Source organism: Geotrypetes seraphini, chromosome 13 (genome assembly GCF_902459505.1).
Source record: "Geotrypetes seraphini chromosome 13, aGeoSer1.1, whole genome shotgun sequence".
In the NCBI taxonomy this organism is placed as follows: Eukaryota; Metazoa; Chordata; class Amphibia; order Gymnophiona; family Dermophiidae; genus Geotrypetes; species Geotrypetes seraphini.
The window spans coordinates 63,734,451-63,751,703 of NC_047096.1; the positions used below are offsets into that span (position 1 = coordinate 63,734,451).

Below are 17,253 nucleotides of genomic sequence, written 5' to 3' on the forward strand. Positions count from 1 at the left end.
TCAAGAAATTAAAAATGCAAATGGAAGAAAAAGTAGCTAGTGATATGTTAGTGATTGGAAGAAGTGCAGTAGAAGTGACATTGTGAGGCTCAAGGGTGAAGGAGAGCAATATGAAATAAAACAGAATTGCTTAACAAATATTTCTGTTCTGTGTTCACAGATGAAGGGCTGGGAATAGGACCACAGAAGACAAATGCTAATAGAAATGGATGTGTGGTAAACCTTGACCGATTATCAGAAGACTATGTTCGTGAGGAGCTAGCTAACTAAAGGTGGACAAAGTGATGGGGCCTAATGGGATACATCCAAGGGTACTGAAAGAATTTAGGGAAGTTCTGGTGGCTCCACTATCTGATCTCTTCACTGCTGCTTTAATAGAGTCTAGTCCTGGAGGACACAAGAAGGGTGGATGTGGTCACTCTCCACAAAAGCAAAAGTAAGGAGGAGATTGGAAATAAAGGCCTATTAGTCTGACCTCTGTGGTGAGTAAATGAATGGAAATACTTCTAAAACTGAGGGTAGTGAGGTTTTTGGAATCCAGTGGATTGCAGGACCCAACTCAGCATGTTTTTACTAGAGGTAGGTCTTGTCAGACAAATTTAATTAATTTATTTGACTGGCTGACCATAATGTATGAGGGAGCACTAGATGTGGTGAACTTAGGTTTTAGCAAATCCTTTGATAGGGTTCTACATATGTGACTTGTAAATTAAACTGATTGCCCTTGTTATAAACCCTAAAGTGAATGACTGGGTTAGAAACTGGTTGAATGGAAGGCAACAGAGATTAGTGGTACATTGGATTTCACGCTGAGGAAGGGGATATTACCAGTGGTGTGCCTCAAGGATTTTATTTTTTTTTTTAACATTTGTGTAAGAGATACTGCTAAGGGGTTGTCTGCTAAGGTTTGCCACATTGCAGGTTATATCAAAATAATGGCAGCAAAGATTTAATGCAAAAAAATAAAAAGCAGGGTCATGCATTTGGGCTGCAAAAACCTAAAGAGGAGATACAATAATAGGGAGTGAAAGAGTGGTACTTGGGAGTGATTATAACTGATGATCTTCTGGTGACCAAACAGATAGAAAAGGCAACAGTAAAAGCCTGAAGGATGCTGGGGTGCATAGGGAGAGGAATGATCAGTAGGCCAGCAGTGGCTCTGTGCAAATCTCTAGCTTGATCTCATTTAGAGTGTTATGTACAAATCTGTAGCCCATATCTTTTAACAAGATGTAAACAGGATGGAGTTGGTCCAGTGGGTGGCTACTAACATAGTCTATGGTCTTCCTTATAAAGCATAATGGGACAAAGTTAAAGATCTCAATATGTATACTTTAGAAGAAAGGTGGGAGAGGGGAGATATGATAGACATTTAAATACTTCTGTGGCATAAATGCACAGAAGGTGAGTCTCTTTCAGTTGAAAGGAAGTTGTAGAATGAGGTGATACACTTAAATAATCTAAGAAAATACTTCTTTATATAAAAGGGTTGTGGATGCTTGCAATGACCTCCCAATGGAAATGGTGAAGAGTATATCAGAATTCAAGAAAGTGGGGGAGAAGCACCATAGAATCCTTAAGGGAGAAGAAGGGATAGTAGACAATATGGATGGGCAGATTTGATAGGCTATGTGGTTTTTATCTGGTATAATTTTCTGTTTCTGTCATGTCTAAATGTCCACCAGATGTCACTACAACACAAGAAAGAAAGGACCCTCAAGCTCCCAATGGACAAGTGTATGAGATTTTGGGTCATATGACATTTTGTAGGCCACAGCAGCTTGAGTTCCTACCAGCTTTCCAATTTCTCAATGGTCTAGAAAGTTGGGATACATAGAAATGCTGTAGAATTGCTGTTTATCAACAAGAATCACAGAAGCCTGTCTTCTCTTCTCCGCTTCAGGGGGTAAAACACTGGCTATATCTACAACTGTGGAATAAATAAGAGCACCAAACTGACTCGCATTCTTTTGCTCTCTTTATAGAAGATGAAATCTGTGATCACATCTCAGCCATTTACTTGCTGCAGTGCATTACAGCAGAAAACAGGAGAGTCTACAGAACTCTCACATTCTGTTACCTAGAAATTCAGCATTGAATCTGATAGAACTGAGGCTGCAGTCTGCACTTTATCCGCACATAGGCAGTATAGACCACCAAAAGGAAAATGCTGGGAGAGAGAAAGAGAAATGTATCATTCTGCAACATCATAACTGTTCTCTTCCCTCCCGTGCGTGCACTACTGGCCATGCAAAGCTTCACAGCTTTGCGCAACCCCCTCCCCGTGCATTACCAACTTTATATAATATTACAGATCCCTGCCACCACCTGTGCTCTGCAGACCCTGCAAAGCATTACAGCTCTCTCCCCTTTCTCCTCATGTACTCCTGGTCTTAGCTGTCAATCAGAAAGATCTCATCAGCATTGATGCTGCTTTATGTGAATGGAAGGCAGTTCTGAACCGCACAGTCTGCTATACAGATTGTCTTCAAATCAAAGATTAGATGGATGCACAGTTGCTTTGTTACAATGAAGTTTGTTCTTAAGTGATGTCATGCAATTTTGTTTCATCTGATGCTGCTCTGTTTTGTTGTGTGCGATTGAGCAGAGGTCAAATTTTGTGAAACTGCACACCATCATATTGGTTCTCAAACAGCATTTATACATTTTTAAACTGGTCACCTTGCAGTTATTTTCCATTTACTAACTGCATGAGGAAAATTTATTTTGAATATAGTAAGTGGTGTCCATATACGGTATTGCCAGATCAACAAAGCTGAGCTATTAGTATTGCATTAGTACCTGATATACTACATGTGTGAAGTACCTTGATAGTAAGAACTCTGTCTTCTGGAGGCAGTATAAATGGAAATGCTCAGGCTTCAGTCCAAAATTTGCATCCATAAAGTAGAGTCATAATGACAGCTTTGTCATCACATGTAAACAATGCCCATTCCGTAGATAATACCTCAGATATTGAAATGCAAAGCTTTCCTTGGCTAATCTACTACTCATATCAGCAATGATGTTGATGGATTCAGACAAGAAGCTGCCAAGATAGCTGAACTTGTCAACAGCTGTTAACTTGGTGTCTCTACCATGCAGTTTTGGCACAGATAGGTTAAGGGTTGGAAAAAACTGATGTACAACCTCAATTGTTTTGAGGTTCATATATAATTTAAACCATTGAGACTATGACACACAAAACAGTTGAATTGCATGTAGCAAAGGGAAATAAGCTCTCAGATTGTTGTATGCAACTTTACTGTAGTTTGCAACTGCCTAAGATTACAGATGTCACTATCAAAATTAAATTCTAAGGCCGCCCAAGTTGCAGTTTTTATAATACCAAACAGAAGTAGAGCAAGACTTCAACCCTGCTTTATTTCTTTGGAGATGAGTAAACAAACACATTTCTCACCCACATCCAATACACAAATCTTCATACCATGCCAGTGGGTAGAAGAATAGCCTAATGGTTAGAGCAACAGGTTAGAAATCAGGAAAACCAGGGTTTAAATTCTACTGACACTCCTTGTGATCTTGAGCAAGTCAATCATCCAGTGCCTCAGGTACAAATTTAGATCTGCAAGCCCTCCAGGAACAGGTAAATACTTACTGTACTTGAAAGTACTGTAACTTGCCTTGCACTACTATGAAAGTCACAAGCTAAATCCAAATATAAATGCCTTTTTAAAAAGAGAAAATAACATTTGTGTATTTACTCAAGCAACCAGTTTTCCTAAGCATGTCTTAGACTTAGAGTCTATTCCTACCAAAAAAAAAACCTGAAAAGTTTTGTTAAGCTACATATACTTAATGGAGAACTTGGTGTCACACATTTCATTTGTTACTTTCCATATAATGCTTCTGCCATTGGTTGCCACTTGCTTTGAAAGCCCATTGATAAGGACTTGTGCCAGGATTTTGCCTAGTATTACCATATAATGATTGCAAAATGTTTGATAACCCTTGTTTGAAGAAATGAATAATGAGGATATTCTTTAAATCTTGAGATGCTGCATCCTCTTGCCAAATGTGAAGGAAGAGCTTAGACAATTGACAAGCCAGCTGGTGACCATTGAATTTAAACACTTCAGTGCAGACTAGTGCTGCCCGATTCAGGAAAAAACATTTTGATTCGATTTAGCCTATTGAATCGATTTTTCGATTCGATTTGATTTTCCTGCCTAATTGGGTGTTTTTTTAAAACATCCTGGTGGGTTTATTTTATAGCCTCTTCACCCCCTTTGCCCTCTCCTAACCACACTGGTGCTGTGGTGTAAACAAAATAAACAAACAAAAAAGACTTTTCCTCTCTCTGTTAAATCCTAACTCAAGTTCGCAGTCTAACACCAGCTCTGGCAGGATACACGTTTCAAATCTGACATATTGTAATCACAAAACAGAAAATAAAATTAGTTTTTCTACCTTTTGTTGTCTGGTCACTATTCAAATCTTGTTGGTCTCAGGCTCTGGTTGCCTTCTGATAACTTGCTTGCCAGGATCTCCTTCTTTCTTCTTTCTCCGTGCTAACCATCAATCTTCCATCTGTGTCCTCCCCTTCTGTTTCCCTTCCCTCTCCCAGAGGTCTGGCATCTTTCCTTTTTTTCGTCTCCATCCACAAGGGTACATCAAGGAAGATAAACAAATCGCAGACAAACTAAATTCCTTCTTTGCGTCCGTCTTTACGAAGGAGGACACCTCAACAATACCTGAAGTGGAGAAAGTGTTTACAGGAGAAATAGAAGACAGCCTCACCACAGTTGAAGTGGACTTAGACCAGATATACTATCAGATCGACAAACCTAAAAGTGACAAATCCCCTGGACCGGATGGAATTCACCCGAGAGTCTTAAAGGAATTGAAGGTTGAAATCGGAGAGTTATTGCAAAAACTTGCAAACCTGACAATCAGAACTGGACAGATACCGGACGACTGGAGGATAGCGAACGTCACCCCAATTTTCAAAAAAGGATCGAGAGGGGAACCGGGCAACTATAGACCTGTGAGTCTTACGTCTGTCCCCGGCAAGATGGTTGAAGCACTGATCAAGGATAGCATGGTCCGGCACTTGGACGCACACAACTTGATGAAACCCAGTCAACATGGATTCAGGAAAGGGAAATCATGTTTGACGAATTTACTCCAATTTTTTGAGACCGTGAACGAGCAAATTGATAGTGGGAAGCCGGTGGACATAATATACTTGGACTTCCAGAAAGCGTTCGACAAAGTTCCACACGAAAGACTTCTCAGGAAACTACAAAGCCATGGCATAGAGGGGGATTTACAAAGATGGATAAGCAAATGGCTGGAAAACCGAAAGCAGAGAGTGGGCATAAATGGGAAGTTCTCCGACTGGGAGAAAGTGACTAGTGATGTACCCCAGGGCTCGGTACTTGGGCCGATCCTTTTTAATATTTATATCAATGACCTGGAGGAAGGAACATCCAGTGAGATCATCAAGTTTGCAGACGATACAAAACTATGCCAGGCGATCAGATCGCAGGAGGATAGAGAGAAACTCCAGAGCGACTTGTGTCGGTTAGAAACATGGGCGGAGAAATGGCAGATGAAGTTCAATGTGGAGAAATGCAAGGTAATGCATTTAGGCAATAAGAATAAGGAATACGAGTATACAATGTCAGGTGCAACTCTGGGGAAGAGTGAACAAGAAAAGGACCTGGGTGTACTGATAGATAGGACCCTGAAGCCGTCGGCACAATGCGCGGCAGCGGCAAAGAAGGCAAATAGAATGTTGGGCATGATAAAGAAAGGAATCTCGAGTAGATCGGAGAAAGTTATAATGCCGCTTTATAGGGCAATGGTCAGACCACACTTGGAATACTGCGTCCAACATTGGTCTCCCTACCTAAAGAAGGATATAAAACTGCTGGAGAGGGTGCAGAGACGAGCAACAAAACTGGTGAAGGGTATGGAGAAACTGGAATACGAGGACAGACTTATAACACTAGGATTGTTCTCCCTTGAGAAAAGGAGACTGCGTGGGGATATGATCGAGACCTTCAAAATACTGAAAGGAATCGACAAAATAGAGCAGAGAAGATTATTTACATTGTCCAATTTGACACGGACTAGAGGACATGTAATGAAGCTAAGGGGGGACAGGTTCAGGACTAATGTCAGGAAGTTCTGCTTCACTCAGAGAGTGGTTGACACCTGGAATGCCCTCCCAGATGAGATTATTGCGGAATCGACCGTCCTAGGCTTCAAGAGCAAACTAGATGCATATCTCCTTAAGAGAGGCATATAAGGATATGGTGGACTATAAATTACGACAGGTGTACACCTGGCAGGGCCTCCGCGTGTGCGGATCGCCAGACTTGATGGACCGAAGGTCTGATCCGGAGATGGCAGTTCTTATGTTCTTATGTTCACAGATCCACCTTCTCTCAACTACCCTTTCATCCAGCATCGCTCCCTCCTTCCCCACCACCCCAGGGTCCACCATCTTTCCCTTTCTGTTCCTTTCATCCCTAAATCCCATTGTCCACCATCTCTCTCCCTCTCCTCTGTTTTAGGCCCATTATTTCTTCCCCCAAAGTCCAGCATATGCACGTCTCTTTGAACCCCCCCTTCCCTCCCTCCCTCCCTCCATGTACTTCTACACCAGGAACCCCTCCCCTGAACATCTGCACGCCCCAGAAGGCCTACATCCCACCCCTGAAGGCCTGCATGTCCCCCCCTGAAGGCCTACACCCCACCCTTGAAGACCAGCCTGTCCCCCCTGAAGGCCTACATCTCCCCCGGAAGGCATGTACCACCCCCCCTGAAGGCCTACACCCCACCCTTGAAGACCAGCCTGTCCCCCCTGAAGGCCTGCACCCACCCTGGAAGGCATGTACCACCCCTCCTGAAGGCCTGCATATCCCCCCCATGAAGGACTACAACCCCCCCTTCCCCCCAGAAGGCCTGCGTGTTTAATTTACCGAAATTCAGCAGCCTTTCCCTGCAGAATACATCAGAGAAGGGGCAGGACCGTGGCAGAGAGAAGACAACTCGGACAACCTATGGCAGCTTACAAAGATCGCTAGAGCCAGCGATCTTCTGCAGGGCAGGCTGCTGAATTTCAGTAAATTGCTGCGGGAAGCCGGACACTAGCGGGTAAGCAACTTCCTGACTGACTCTCCCCACTTGCCCTCTAAAGCAGGAGCGGCAGGTCAGCAAGAGGCAGCGCTGCCGCTCCTGCGTTAGAGGCGAGGGGGGAGGGTCAGTCAATGAATCAGGAGGCCGATTTTTGGGTAGGGTAAATCGATTTGAATCGATTCACCCGAAGTGAATCGGTGAATCGATTTGAATCGGGCAGCACTAGTGCAGACCAACCTCACTGGGTGTTTTTCCAGATGACAGCTGTTTAATGGCTTTCAACACTTCATCCATCAGAAAAGGGCATGCCAGGTGTGCTTCTTCAGCCCACAGGAATGTGATCTCAAGAAGAAGGCTGGTCAAACACCTGATGCTCTGAGATACTGACATTATTCATGATCAAAACAGATCCATTTATAAGCAAATTTATCATTGCTGACCAAAAACTATTTAGGTCATCATAAAAACTCTTTGTCATGTCTGCTGACTCTTTGCTTATTGGTGCATTAACTGTCCTTCATGTCCTGAAGTGTGTGTAGTGCTATATAAACAATCTTTCTTACAGATTGATATAAGCCAGATGACTGCAATGCATTGCATCCAGTAACTAATGTTCGTTGATGTTGGTAATCAAATTAGTACAGAGGTGCTTAAGTTGAGGATTTCCAGTATGTCTTGAAAACAGTAATCTTCAGATGCATCCAGACTTCAGTAGGAAGTGTGCTTAGTGGATTGCTCATCATCAACTTGCAACATTCAGTTTGAACTTATACTTTTGGAGGCTTCTGTTTTGCAGCATCCAGTATCTTTACACATTTCCCTACTGCCAGCATTAGGGGTATGCATAGGAAAACTTTTTTTCAGTTTATTTAAAAAAATAGGCAATTTGCTCCATCTTTATTTCATTTTTCATATTTGTTTAATAATTTTTTAAATTTGTTTAATAATATTCTTGTCAAGTCATAGGTTAATATGACTAAGAGGGCATTTTCAATAGGATGTCTAAGTCGGTCCAGAGAATGGCCACCCGGATGGTCTCGGGATTCAAGGATCTCCCGTATGAGGAACGGCTGGATAAGTTGCAGCTGTACTCACTCGAGGAACGCAGAGAGAGGGGTGATATGATCGAGACATTCAAGTATCTCATGGGCTGCATCGAGATGGAAGAAGATATCTTCTTTTTCAAGGGTCCCGCGGCAACAAGGGGGCATACGTGGAAAATCAGGGGCAGGAAACTGCACGGAGACACCAGGAAATTCTTTTTCACTGAAAGGGTGGTTGATCGCTGGAATAGTCTTCCACTTCAGGTTATTGAGGCCAGCAGCGTGCCTGATTTTAAGGCCAAATGGGATAGACACGTGGGATCTATTCACAGAGAAAGGTAGGGGAGGGTCATTGGGGTGGGCAGACTAGATGGGCTGTGGCACTTATCTGCCGTCTATTTCTATGTTTTAGAAAAAAATATCAAGAAATCCAGTACAGAAAATGTCCATTTTCAAAACAGTCATATGTCTATCTTTTATTTTTGAAAATGACCTATGTAGATGTTTTGGTCCTTAGGACGTCTATCTTTTTTAGCCATTTTCAAAAATAACCCCCCCCCCATCAAAAATGCACAAAACCAAGTTTTGTAGATGTACCCAACTACCATGTCTGATTGCAGCAGAGGAATCCCGATCAGCTGAGCCAATTTCGGACAGGGCAGGATTAATTCGTCGAGGGCCCGTAGGCACACAAGTACACTGGGCCCCCCTGCCCCACCCCACCATGCGCCCAGGCGGAAACAGGAAGCTGCGTCAGAGGGAAGCTTTGGACAAGCAGCACCGCTTGCACAATTACATTTCCCGTTGCCTTTCTTACCCGTGTTGCTTGCTTGTCTTACTTTCCATCGATGGTGGGGCCTGCGTTGCCGTTTGACAAAAAAAACAAACAATGTTGATGCCCTCCTTCATTGGGCCCCCCTGACCATTTCAGGCCCTAGGCACATGCCTACTTTGCCTATTGGTTAATCCTGCCCTGGTTTCGGGGAGTCCTGCTGGCTCAGCTGAAGGGGGATTTCCTTGCCAGATCAGCTGAATCAGCAGGGAGATCAGATTCCTCTCTCCTTCCCCCTCTCACACTCACCCATCTCGCAGCCCCCTATACAGAGACCCCCGCCCTATACCCTTCCCCCAATATCTCCGACAACCCTCACACCCTTTCCTCAGCACAATCGGCAGGAGGGATGCCCACTCCTTCCTGCCACCAGCCCCCATTGAACCCTGATACCCCACTCCAAACCACAGTACTCCCTGAAAACCCTGCACCCCCCCCTGACACTTCACAAACTCCCAGCACTCCACCCCAACACTCCCCGAACTCCCAGCACCCCACCTCTTCAACGCATACCTTCAATTACAATCGGGCAGGAGGTATGCCCACTCCACCGGCAGGCTTACCTTCATAATGGCTTTCCCCTTTCTGGTGCATCCTGGAATACATGGGGTGGAGGCTAAGGCCCTAATTGGCCCAGACGCCTAAGACCCTTTATATGGGAGGAGCCTAAGACCTCTCCTGGACTGGTAGGAGCTTAAGGGGCCCTGATTGGCCTAGGCACCTAAGGAGGAGTCTTAGGCGCCTGGGCCAATCAGAGCCTTAGGACTCCTCCTCGGGAAGGGGAAAGCTATTATGAAGGTGGGCCTGCCAGTGGGAGAGAGTGAGTATCCCTCCTGCCTGATTGCCATTGAAGGTATGGGGTTGATGGGTGTGGGATGCCAGGTGTTTGGGGAGTGCCACAGTTTGGAGTGCGGTGTTGGGGTTTGATGGGGCTCAGCAGCAGTAAGGAGTAGGCATCCCTCCTGCCAATTGTGCTGAGGAAAGGTACAGGGGTGTGTGGGATTGTTAGGGAATGTTGGGGGGAAGAGTGTAAGGCAGGGGGCTGCGGGATCAGTGAATGGGAGGGAGAGAGGAATTGGATCTCCCTGCTGGTTCAGCTGATCCTGGCAGGAGAATCACCCATCAGCTGAGCCAGCAAGATTCCCTGAAACCAGCTCAGCTGATCGGGATTCCCCTGCAATCAGCTGATGGGAAGCCTGTTTTTTCCCACACTTTGGGTGGTGGGAGGGGGCTGTAACCACTAGGGGAGTAAGGGGGGTCATGCTTTAAACCTCCAGTGGTCATCTTGTCAGTTTGGTCACCTGTGGGGCACTTGGACCTGTTTTACATTTGTCTAAGTCCAGGCATGTAAGTTCCATCTAGGATGTCCTGGGAAAGCTTTGATTATTGCTTCAAGATGTCCAGGTTTAAGCCAAACCGATGCCCATCCATAACACACCTCCAAACACGCCCCTTTGAGCTCTGGATGCACAGCAACTTAGAAGTGCTGCTAAATGTCCAGAAAGTTTGTTTTGATTATCAGCACTTGGACGTCCCTGCTACTAGGATTAGAGAATGGCATGGTGACTGTTTCCCACAGCTAGCCACGGGTAACCCACAGGAACTGGTGAAGAAATTGACGGGTTGTCGCGGGTATGGGGATAGCCTTGTCCCCGCTGTAAAGGACTGTCCCTTAGAGTGGTGAATGACCTTGTCCCTCCTATGTAACTTCAGATGATACTAAAAGTTACATTGGAAGGAGGGATTCAGTGGCAAGAAGGTTCCTGGACAGTGCTGCGTGCCAGAAGGTTCCAGTTGACTGGTAGCCCGCTCCGGGAGGTGCAAAGGGGCAAACCCAGGAGAGTTGCAGGTTGTGTGTGTGTTAGGGAGGAGGGGGGGGTTGCCACTGTCGTTTGGGGAGCCAGGGAGGGAAGGTGCGAGGGCTGTTGTATCTGCGATAGGGAGGGAGCTGCTGCTGCATCCGCAAAGGAGGGAGGTTTTTTTCTTGGGCTGCTGGACGGCTGGAGCTGTGAAGGGAAGGGAGACAGTTACTGGATTTGGTCTAGGGATGGGGGGGGGGGAGAAGGGAAATAGGTGCTGGGCCCATGTGGTGGATGGAGTGGAGCTGGAGGGAAGGGAGAGATGCCAGACCCACACCTGGGTGCTGAAAGGAGGGGATAGAGGTATTGGACCCATGGGAAGGAAGCTAGAGGGAAGGGTGAGAGATGCAGGGATGAGAGAGAGAAGGAAAGGGAAAGAGAAAAGCTAAACCAAGGGGCTGAAGGAAGAGTGAATGGAATATTGAACATAGTGGAGGGAGGGAGAAAAGAAAGAGAGTAAGAGGGGAGAATCTGGACACAGATATACAAAAGGAGGGGAGATGGTGGGCATGAATGGGAGCATAGGAACAGGAACAAAAAGGGGAATGCTGCTTGGGGGTGGTATATGGACACGGGTAATGCTAGACATGGGAGGGTATATGGACACAGAGAATAATGCAGAAGGAAGATGCTGGATGGGGGATATAGAGGAGTGTTACTGTACATGAGGAGGGGGTCATAGAATGGTGAGGTGATGGCAGGGAGATGGGCAAAGGGGAAATACTAGAAAGGGATGTATGGGAGGCATAGAGAAGAGAGGCGCTGAACTGAGGAACAATAATACACAGAGAGAAGATGGATGATGAGCATGGAGAAAAGAAATGTCAAATGGTCAGGAGACCCTGGCAAGTGAGTTAAGAGAAGACAAAAGAAAACAGACCAGCACCTGAGACCAACATGATTTGAAGAATAAAATGACAAGACAATAAAAGGTAGAAAAAATAATTGTATTTTCTATTTTGTGATTAGAATATATCAGATTTGAAATATGTATCCTGCCAGAGCTGATGTTGGACATAACTTGGTACTGCAAAGCCCAGGCTTCCCCTAACACTATTCCTGCCATGTGTGATTGAAGTATTCTGTTAGCTTGACTTTTCTATGTAGCATTCTGTAGTAATTTGACTTCAGTTTTCTCAATAGTGGAGGGGAGGATTTTTGTGAGGGGGAGGAGAGGAGAGACAGGGATTTTGTTAATCCTTGCTCTGTGTTATTTGTGATTTATAAAATGACAATTGTACAGAATATTGTTTCTTTTTATACTTTAATAAAAATAAATTCAGTATAAAATCATAACTATTCTTGGCTTGTGCGAATGGGATCAGATGGTTTGCGGGGATTGACACAGAGCTTGGGACGGGGCAGAGACTGAGCTGACGGGGCTGAGCTGGTAGAGACAGGGAGAAATTTTTTTACCCGCGGTCATTCTCTTAATTAGGATGTCCAATTGCTGACTTAAGCAGGTTTATGGACATTTTAAAGTTTTGATTATGCTGCTCTAAGTCAGTTTTGTATACACTGTTTTTTAAGACATACTATTGACGGCACATCCCTAATAGATGGTGCTATGTATAAGCAGTTGGAAGACTTTTGCTCTACATGAGGCAATCTAATACCAGACTCACAGTATCGAATGATCTTTTTTTTTGCTGGTGTTTGGTAGCATGGTTCTACCTAAGTATTCGTATGCCTATTAGTTTGTTGAAAAATTGGGTTGGTAATGACCAATTTATGCTGAATACAAGTTTCCATCAGCAGTGCACCCTTAGAATTTTCATTACTTACACCATAGTACACCATCATTCTGGCTCATGTGTTGTAATTTCATCCAATGTGTATTAAAATTTAACACAGACAGCTTATATATGTTAGGTACAAGTGAAATTATTTTATGCAGAAGCTTATAGAACCTATCTTTGGTTTCACCAACAGCCATCATTGTGGAAGTATATGCACTGATGACACGGCAACCAAATGAGCTCCATGAAAAGTGTGTTACTGTTAGTGTATAAAAATCAGATGGGAAAATCCACTGCTCATTCCTGGGATTAGTAGCATGAAATCTGTTTTACTCTTTTGGGAACTTGTCAGGCACTAGTGACTGTGATCGGCCACAGTTGAAAACAGTATCCTGGGCTTGATGGACGTTTGGTCTGTCCCAGTATAGCAATGCTTATATAATTACATACTTAACATTTTCACCAACCTTTTCAATCAGTGGAGAAAATTGACCTTGTTTTTCTGGGTAAATGACAGTATTTATTTTGGTGGACAAGTGGAGGGGCATAATCGAAAGGAACGTCTAATGTCTGTTTTTGTCTAAGTCACAAGTCGTCCAAAATAAAAAAAAAACAGCCTAGGACAGATTTTCGAAAAATATGTTCAAAATTTTTTTTCTTTCGAAAATCATTTTAACTATATATCCTGCCGATCTAATCATTCAAATCACTAAATCATCCATCTTTATACCACATTTTCATCCAAGTCAAAAATGCCTAGAACAAGCCCTGTTGGACATGGGAGGGGTCTGCAAAGTGATGGACTGAACACTCAGACATGGCACCTAAATAGTGGGGTACCTTATAGGGCACTACTGTGAACTTCACAAAAAGGGTGCCATGTCTTCATCTCACTACATCTCCCTTATAGGTCATGGTGAGCCCCCCAAACCACCTCCAGAATCCTCTAGACCCACTTATCTACCACCCTAATAGCCTTTATGGCTTCAGGAGCCACTTATATGCCAGTAAAAAAGGGTTTTGGGGGGTGTATGGGGAGTGCACATCTTTAAGTATCAATGCAGTGATTACAGGGGCTTATAGGCATGGGTCCTCCTCTCCATGAGTCCCTAACCCACCCTCAAGATGGCTTAAGCCACATCTGTGCTGGACGATTAGGCTTTCCTATGCCAGGCTGCCAGGTGATGATGGTCTGGAGGCTGAATTTTAAAGGTGTGATTAATATTTTTATGGGGGGGTGTTAGTGATCACTGGGGTAATGTGTGGGGGTCTGTTTTATTTGTTTGCAGTGTTTATCTGGTGACTTTAGGTGTTTTTTTGTGACTCAGACCATGTTTTACATAGTCTAAGTCACAACGTCCAAGTTCCGTCGATCCTGGGCTGTATAACTTTCGGTTATACATGCTGTACGACTAAGTCTAAGCCGGCCCAACTCCTGTTCTTGACACTCCTCCTGAAATGCCCCATTTAGCTGTGGTTGTTCATCGGCACTATGAAGGCCTAGGTCATTTAGAAATACGTCCAAAACCCGTTTTTATTATCGGCACTTGGACGTATTTGGACGTTTTTCTCTTTCAATTATGAGCCCCATAGTATTTTCTTATGAATTTACTTTTAATTTTGGTATACTGTATGTTAAAACCACAAGCAATAATGGGGCAGTTCTATAATTGGGTGCTAGAAATTACCAGATTCATGTACATCAAGTTCTATTTTCTAAAAATATGCACATAAATGGTTTTATATAGTGTAAATTGGCAGAAATGTGCCTACATTTATGTTCACTATAAGCATTAGTTTTATTGAAGAAAAACAAACAACCACTATATTACCCACCTTTGTATTCACCTTATCTATTTCCCCTATAGTCTAACTTATAGATGGAGAGATAGCCTCAGACTTAGAATGGCTGCACCATTATGTGCTTTATCATCAACTTTATTAGTCACTCATAGTTTCAATCATAGGCCATGCCACCAGCCACCCTCATTGCATACCGTTATATAATATTATTCTATAAGAATATGTAAGGGTGGCTTGTGGCGTGGCTTATGATTGAAACTATGAGTGACTAACAAAGTTGATAAAGCAGCATCTCTTCAAAAGCCTGCTCAGTCTTTTTGGCAGGCTTCTAGAGAGCATAGCCGCTGTTCCTCTTTCTCAACCTCTTCCTCATCCAATCGGAGGTCAGCTCCAATTGTATTATCCCCGTTGGGTTCTAAAAGTCATTTGAGAGGGATACTCTCTTCACTTCATCAATATGCCTCCAGATCATCCTCCAAGAGAGTCTTCTTTCAACCCTCAGCAGCAGACATCCTTTCTTCTTCGGAAGATAGAATTCCTTATTCTCAATGCTATAGAAAAGGTTTCACCTATGCAGAGGAACCGGGGATTGTACTCCTGGTATTTTCTGATCCCAAAGAAGACGGGAGGTCTATGTCCAATCTTAGACCTCGGGGACCTGAACAAGTTTCTAGTGAAGGAAAAGTTTCAGATGTTGTCCCTAGCAACTTTATATCCCCTTTTAGATCACAACGATTGGATATGCTCTCTAGATCTCAGAAGCTTATACTCGCATTCCAGTGAATCCGACCTCCAGGAAATTCCTCAGATTTCAAGAAACACAGCACCATTAATATAAGGTCCTGCCCTCTGGCCTTGCATCCTCTCCCAGAGTATTCACCAAGTGCCTTATTGTAGTGGCAGAGGCATTGCGGGCTCAGGGTCTCCAGGTGTTCCCCTTTCTGGACGATTGGCTGATCAAAGATCCAACTTTGAAAGAGGTAATTGCAGTGATTCGCTTAACAATTCTCTTCCTTCAGCAGTTGGGTTTCAAATTCAATTTTCCCAAATCCCAACTTCAGCCCTCTCAGACTCTGTAATTTATCGGAGCTCTGCTAGACACCATTGATCTCAGAGCATTTCTCCCTAAGCAAAGACTAGAAAATTTGATTCAGCTTTACACTCAGACTTCTCACCTTCCATCACTTTCGGCCAAACAAATGATGGTACTACTACATCACATGGCTTCCACGATGCATGTTATTCCATTTACTTCATCTCAGTGGTCTCGAGCTCTCAACCCACTGACTCAACTCATTACAGTCACTCCTTCACTTCGACCATCTCTGTAGTGGTGGATGAACTCTTCCAATCTTTCCAGAGGGTTGTTGTTTCACACACCTCCACATCAGAAGGTTCTGACAACGGACTCATCCACCTATACTTGGGGGGCTCAACTAGGCGGTCTTCACACTCAAGATCACTGGTCTGCTCAGGACCAGCTTTGCCAAATCAATCTGTTGGAACTCAGAGCGATCTACAATGCTCTCCAAGCTTTTCAGCATATTGTCACCAACCACTTATTTGTACGAACAATGAGGTTGCAATGTATTACATAAACAAGGCAGCATGGTCTCTGTATATGTCAGGAGGCCCAAAAGATTTGGACCTGGGTGATTGCTCACAGCATATTTCTGAAAGCAATATACATTCAAGGGAAAGAGAATTCTCATGCAGACACTCAGCAGGTTTCTTCAGCCACGCTCAACTCTGCAGTACATCTTCTCTCAGAGGGGGACTCCTCAGATAGACTTGTTTGCATCTCCTCACAACCACAAACTGCCCCAGTTTTGCTCCAAGCGGTACTCTCCTCAATGTCTAGAAGCAGATGCTTTTCTACTGGATTGGACACACAAGTTTCTCTATGCATTTCCTCCAAGCCTTCTCATTCTCAAGACGCTTGTCAAGCTCAAACAGTAGGAGGCCATCATGATTCTCATAGCTCCTTGGTGGCCCGGACAACCCTGGTTTTCCCTTCTACTTCAACTCAGTATCAAGGAACCAATCCCTCTTCAGATTTTTCCATCTCTTCTCACTCAGAGTCATGGATCTCTTCTGCATCCCAATCTTCAGTCATTGCACCTGACAGCTTGGTACCTCTCAGGCTGACATCAGCTGACCTTCACCTTTCCCAGCCAGTCAGACTTATCTTAGAAGCTTCAAGAAAACTGTCTACGCAACAGTGTTATCAGCAGAAATGGAAGCAGATTTCCAAGTGGTGTACTTTCATCATGAAGCTCAATCCACCTCTGTATCTTCAGTATTGAATTACTTTTTACATTTATCCAATTCAGGCCTCAAGACCACTTCAATTATAGTTCATCTCAGTGCTATCAGTGCTTTTCATAGACCAATTGATGAAAAACCTCTCACTGCTCATCCTCTTGTATCCAGATTTATGAAAAGACTTTTCAATGTCAAACCACCTCCAGTGGTTTGGGATCTTAATGTGGTTCTTGCTAGACTAAAGAAGCCTCCTTTCAAACCAATGTCTATGGCTCATCTCGAATACCTCTGCTCGAAGAGTAAGTGAACTTCAACCGCTGGTGGCAGACCCACCCTTCACAGTGTTCCACCATGACAAAGTTGTGCTTCGCACCTATCCAAGGTTCCTTCAAAAGTCGTCATTCAATTTCATCTCAATCAATCTATTGTACTTTCAGTGTTTTTCCCTAAGCCTCATTCTCATCCTGGAGAGAAGACTGTTCACATTCTAGACTGCAAAAGAGCATTGGCTTATTACTTGCAGAGAACTCAGCCACATAGAATTTCTCCTCAAGTTTTTGTCTCCGTTGATCCTAACAAGTTGGGATGTCTTGTATCCAACA

General features: G+C 43.9%; 1 protein-coding gene across 5 annotated transcripts in view; it reads left to right on the forward strand.

The window, feature by feature from the left end:
- The window catches only part of CDK12 (cyclin dependent kinase 12), a 266,008-nt gene that overhangs the window by 216,519 nt on the left and 32,236 nt on the right, over positions 1-17,253 (forward strand). For 4 of the 5 annotated variants that reach the window (XR_004536806.1, XM_033918521.1, XM_033918527.1 and 1 more), the window contains one exon: positions 161-1,959. The exons of the other annotated variant lie outside the window; for it this stretch is intronic. Coding sequence is in view for 1 of the 4 variants with exons in the window: in XM_033918521.1 (XP_033774412.1) it covers positions 161-270 (110 nt within the window). In the remaining 3 variants the exon portion in view is untranslated. Of the gene's footprint in view, positions 1-160; positions 1,960-17,253 lie in introns of those variants that run through there. 5 annotated transcript variants of the gene reach the window in all.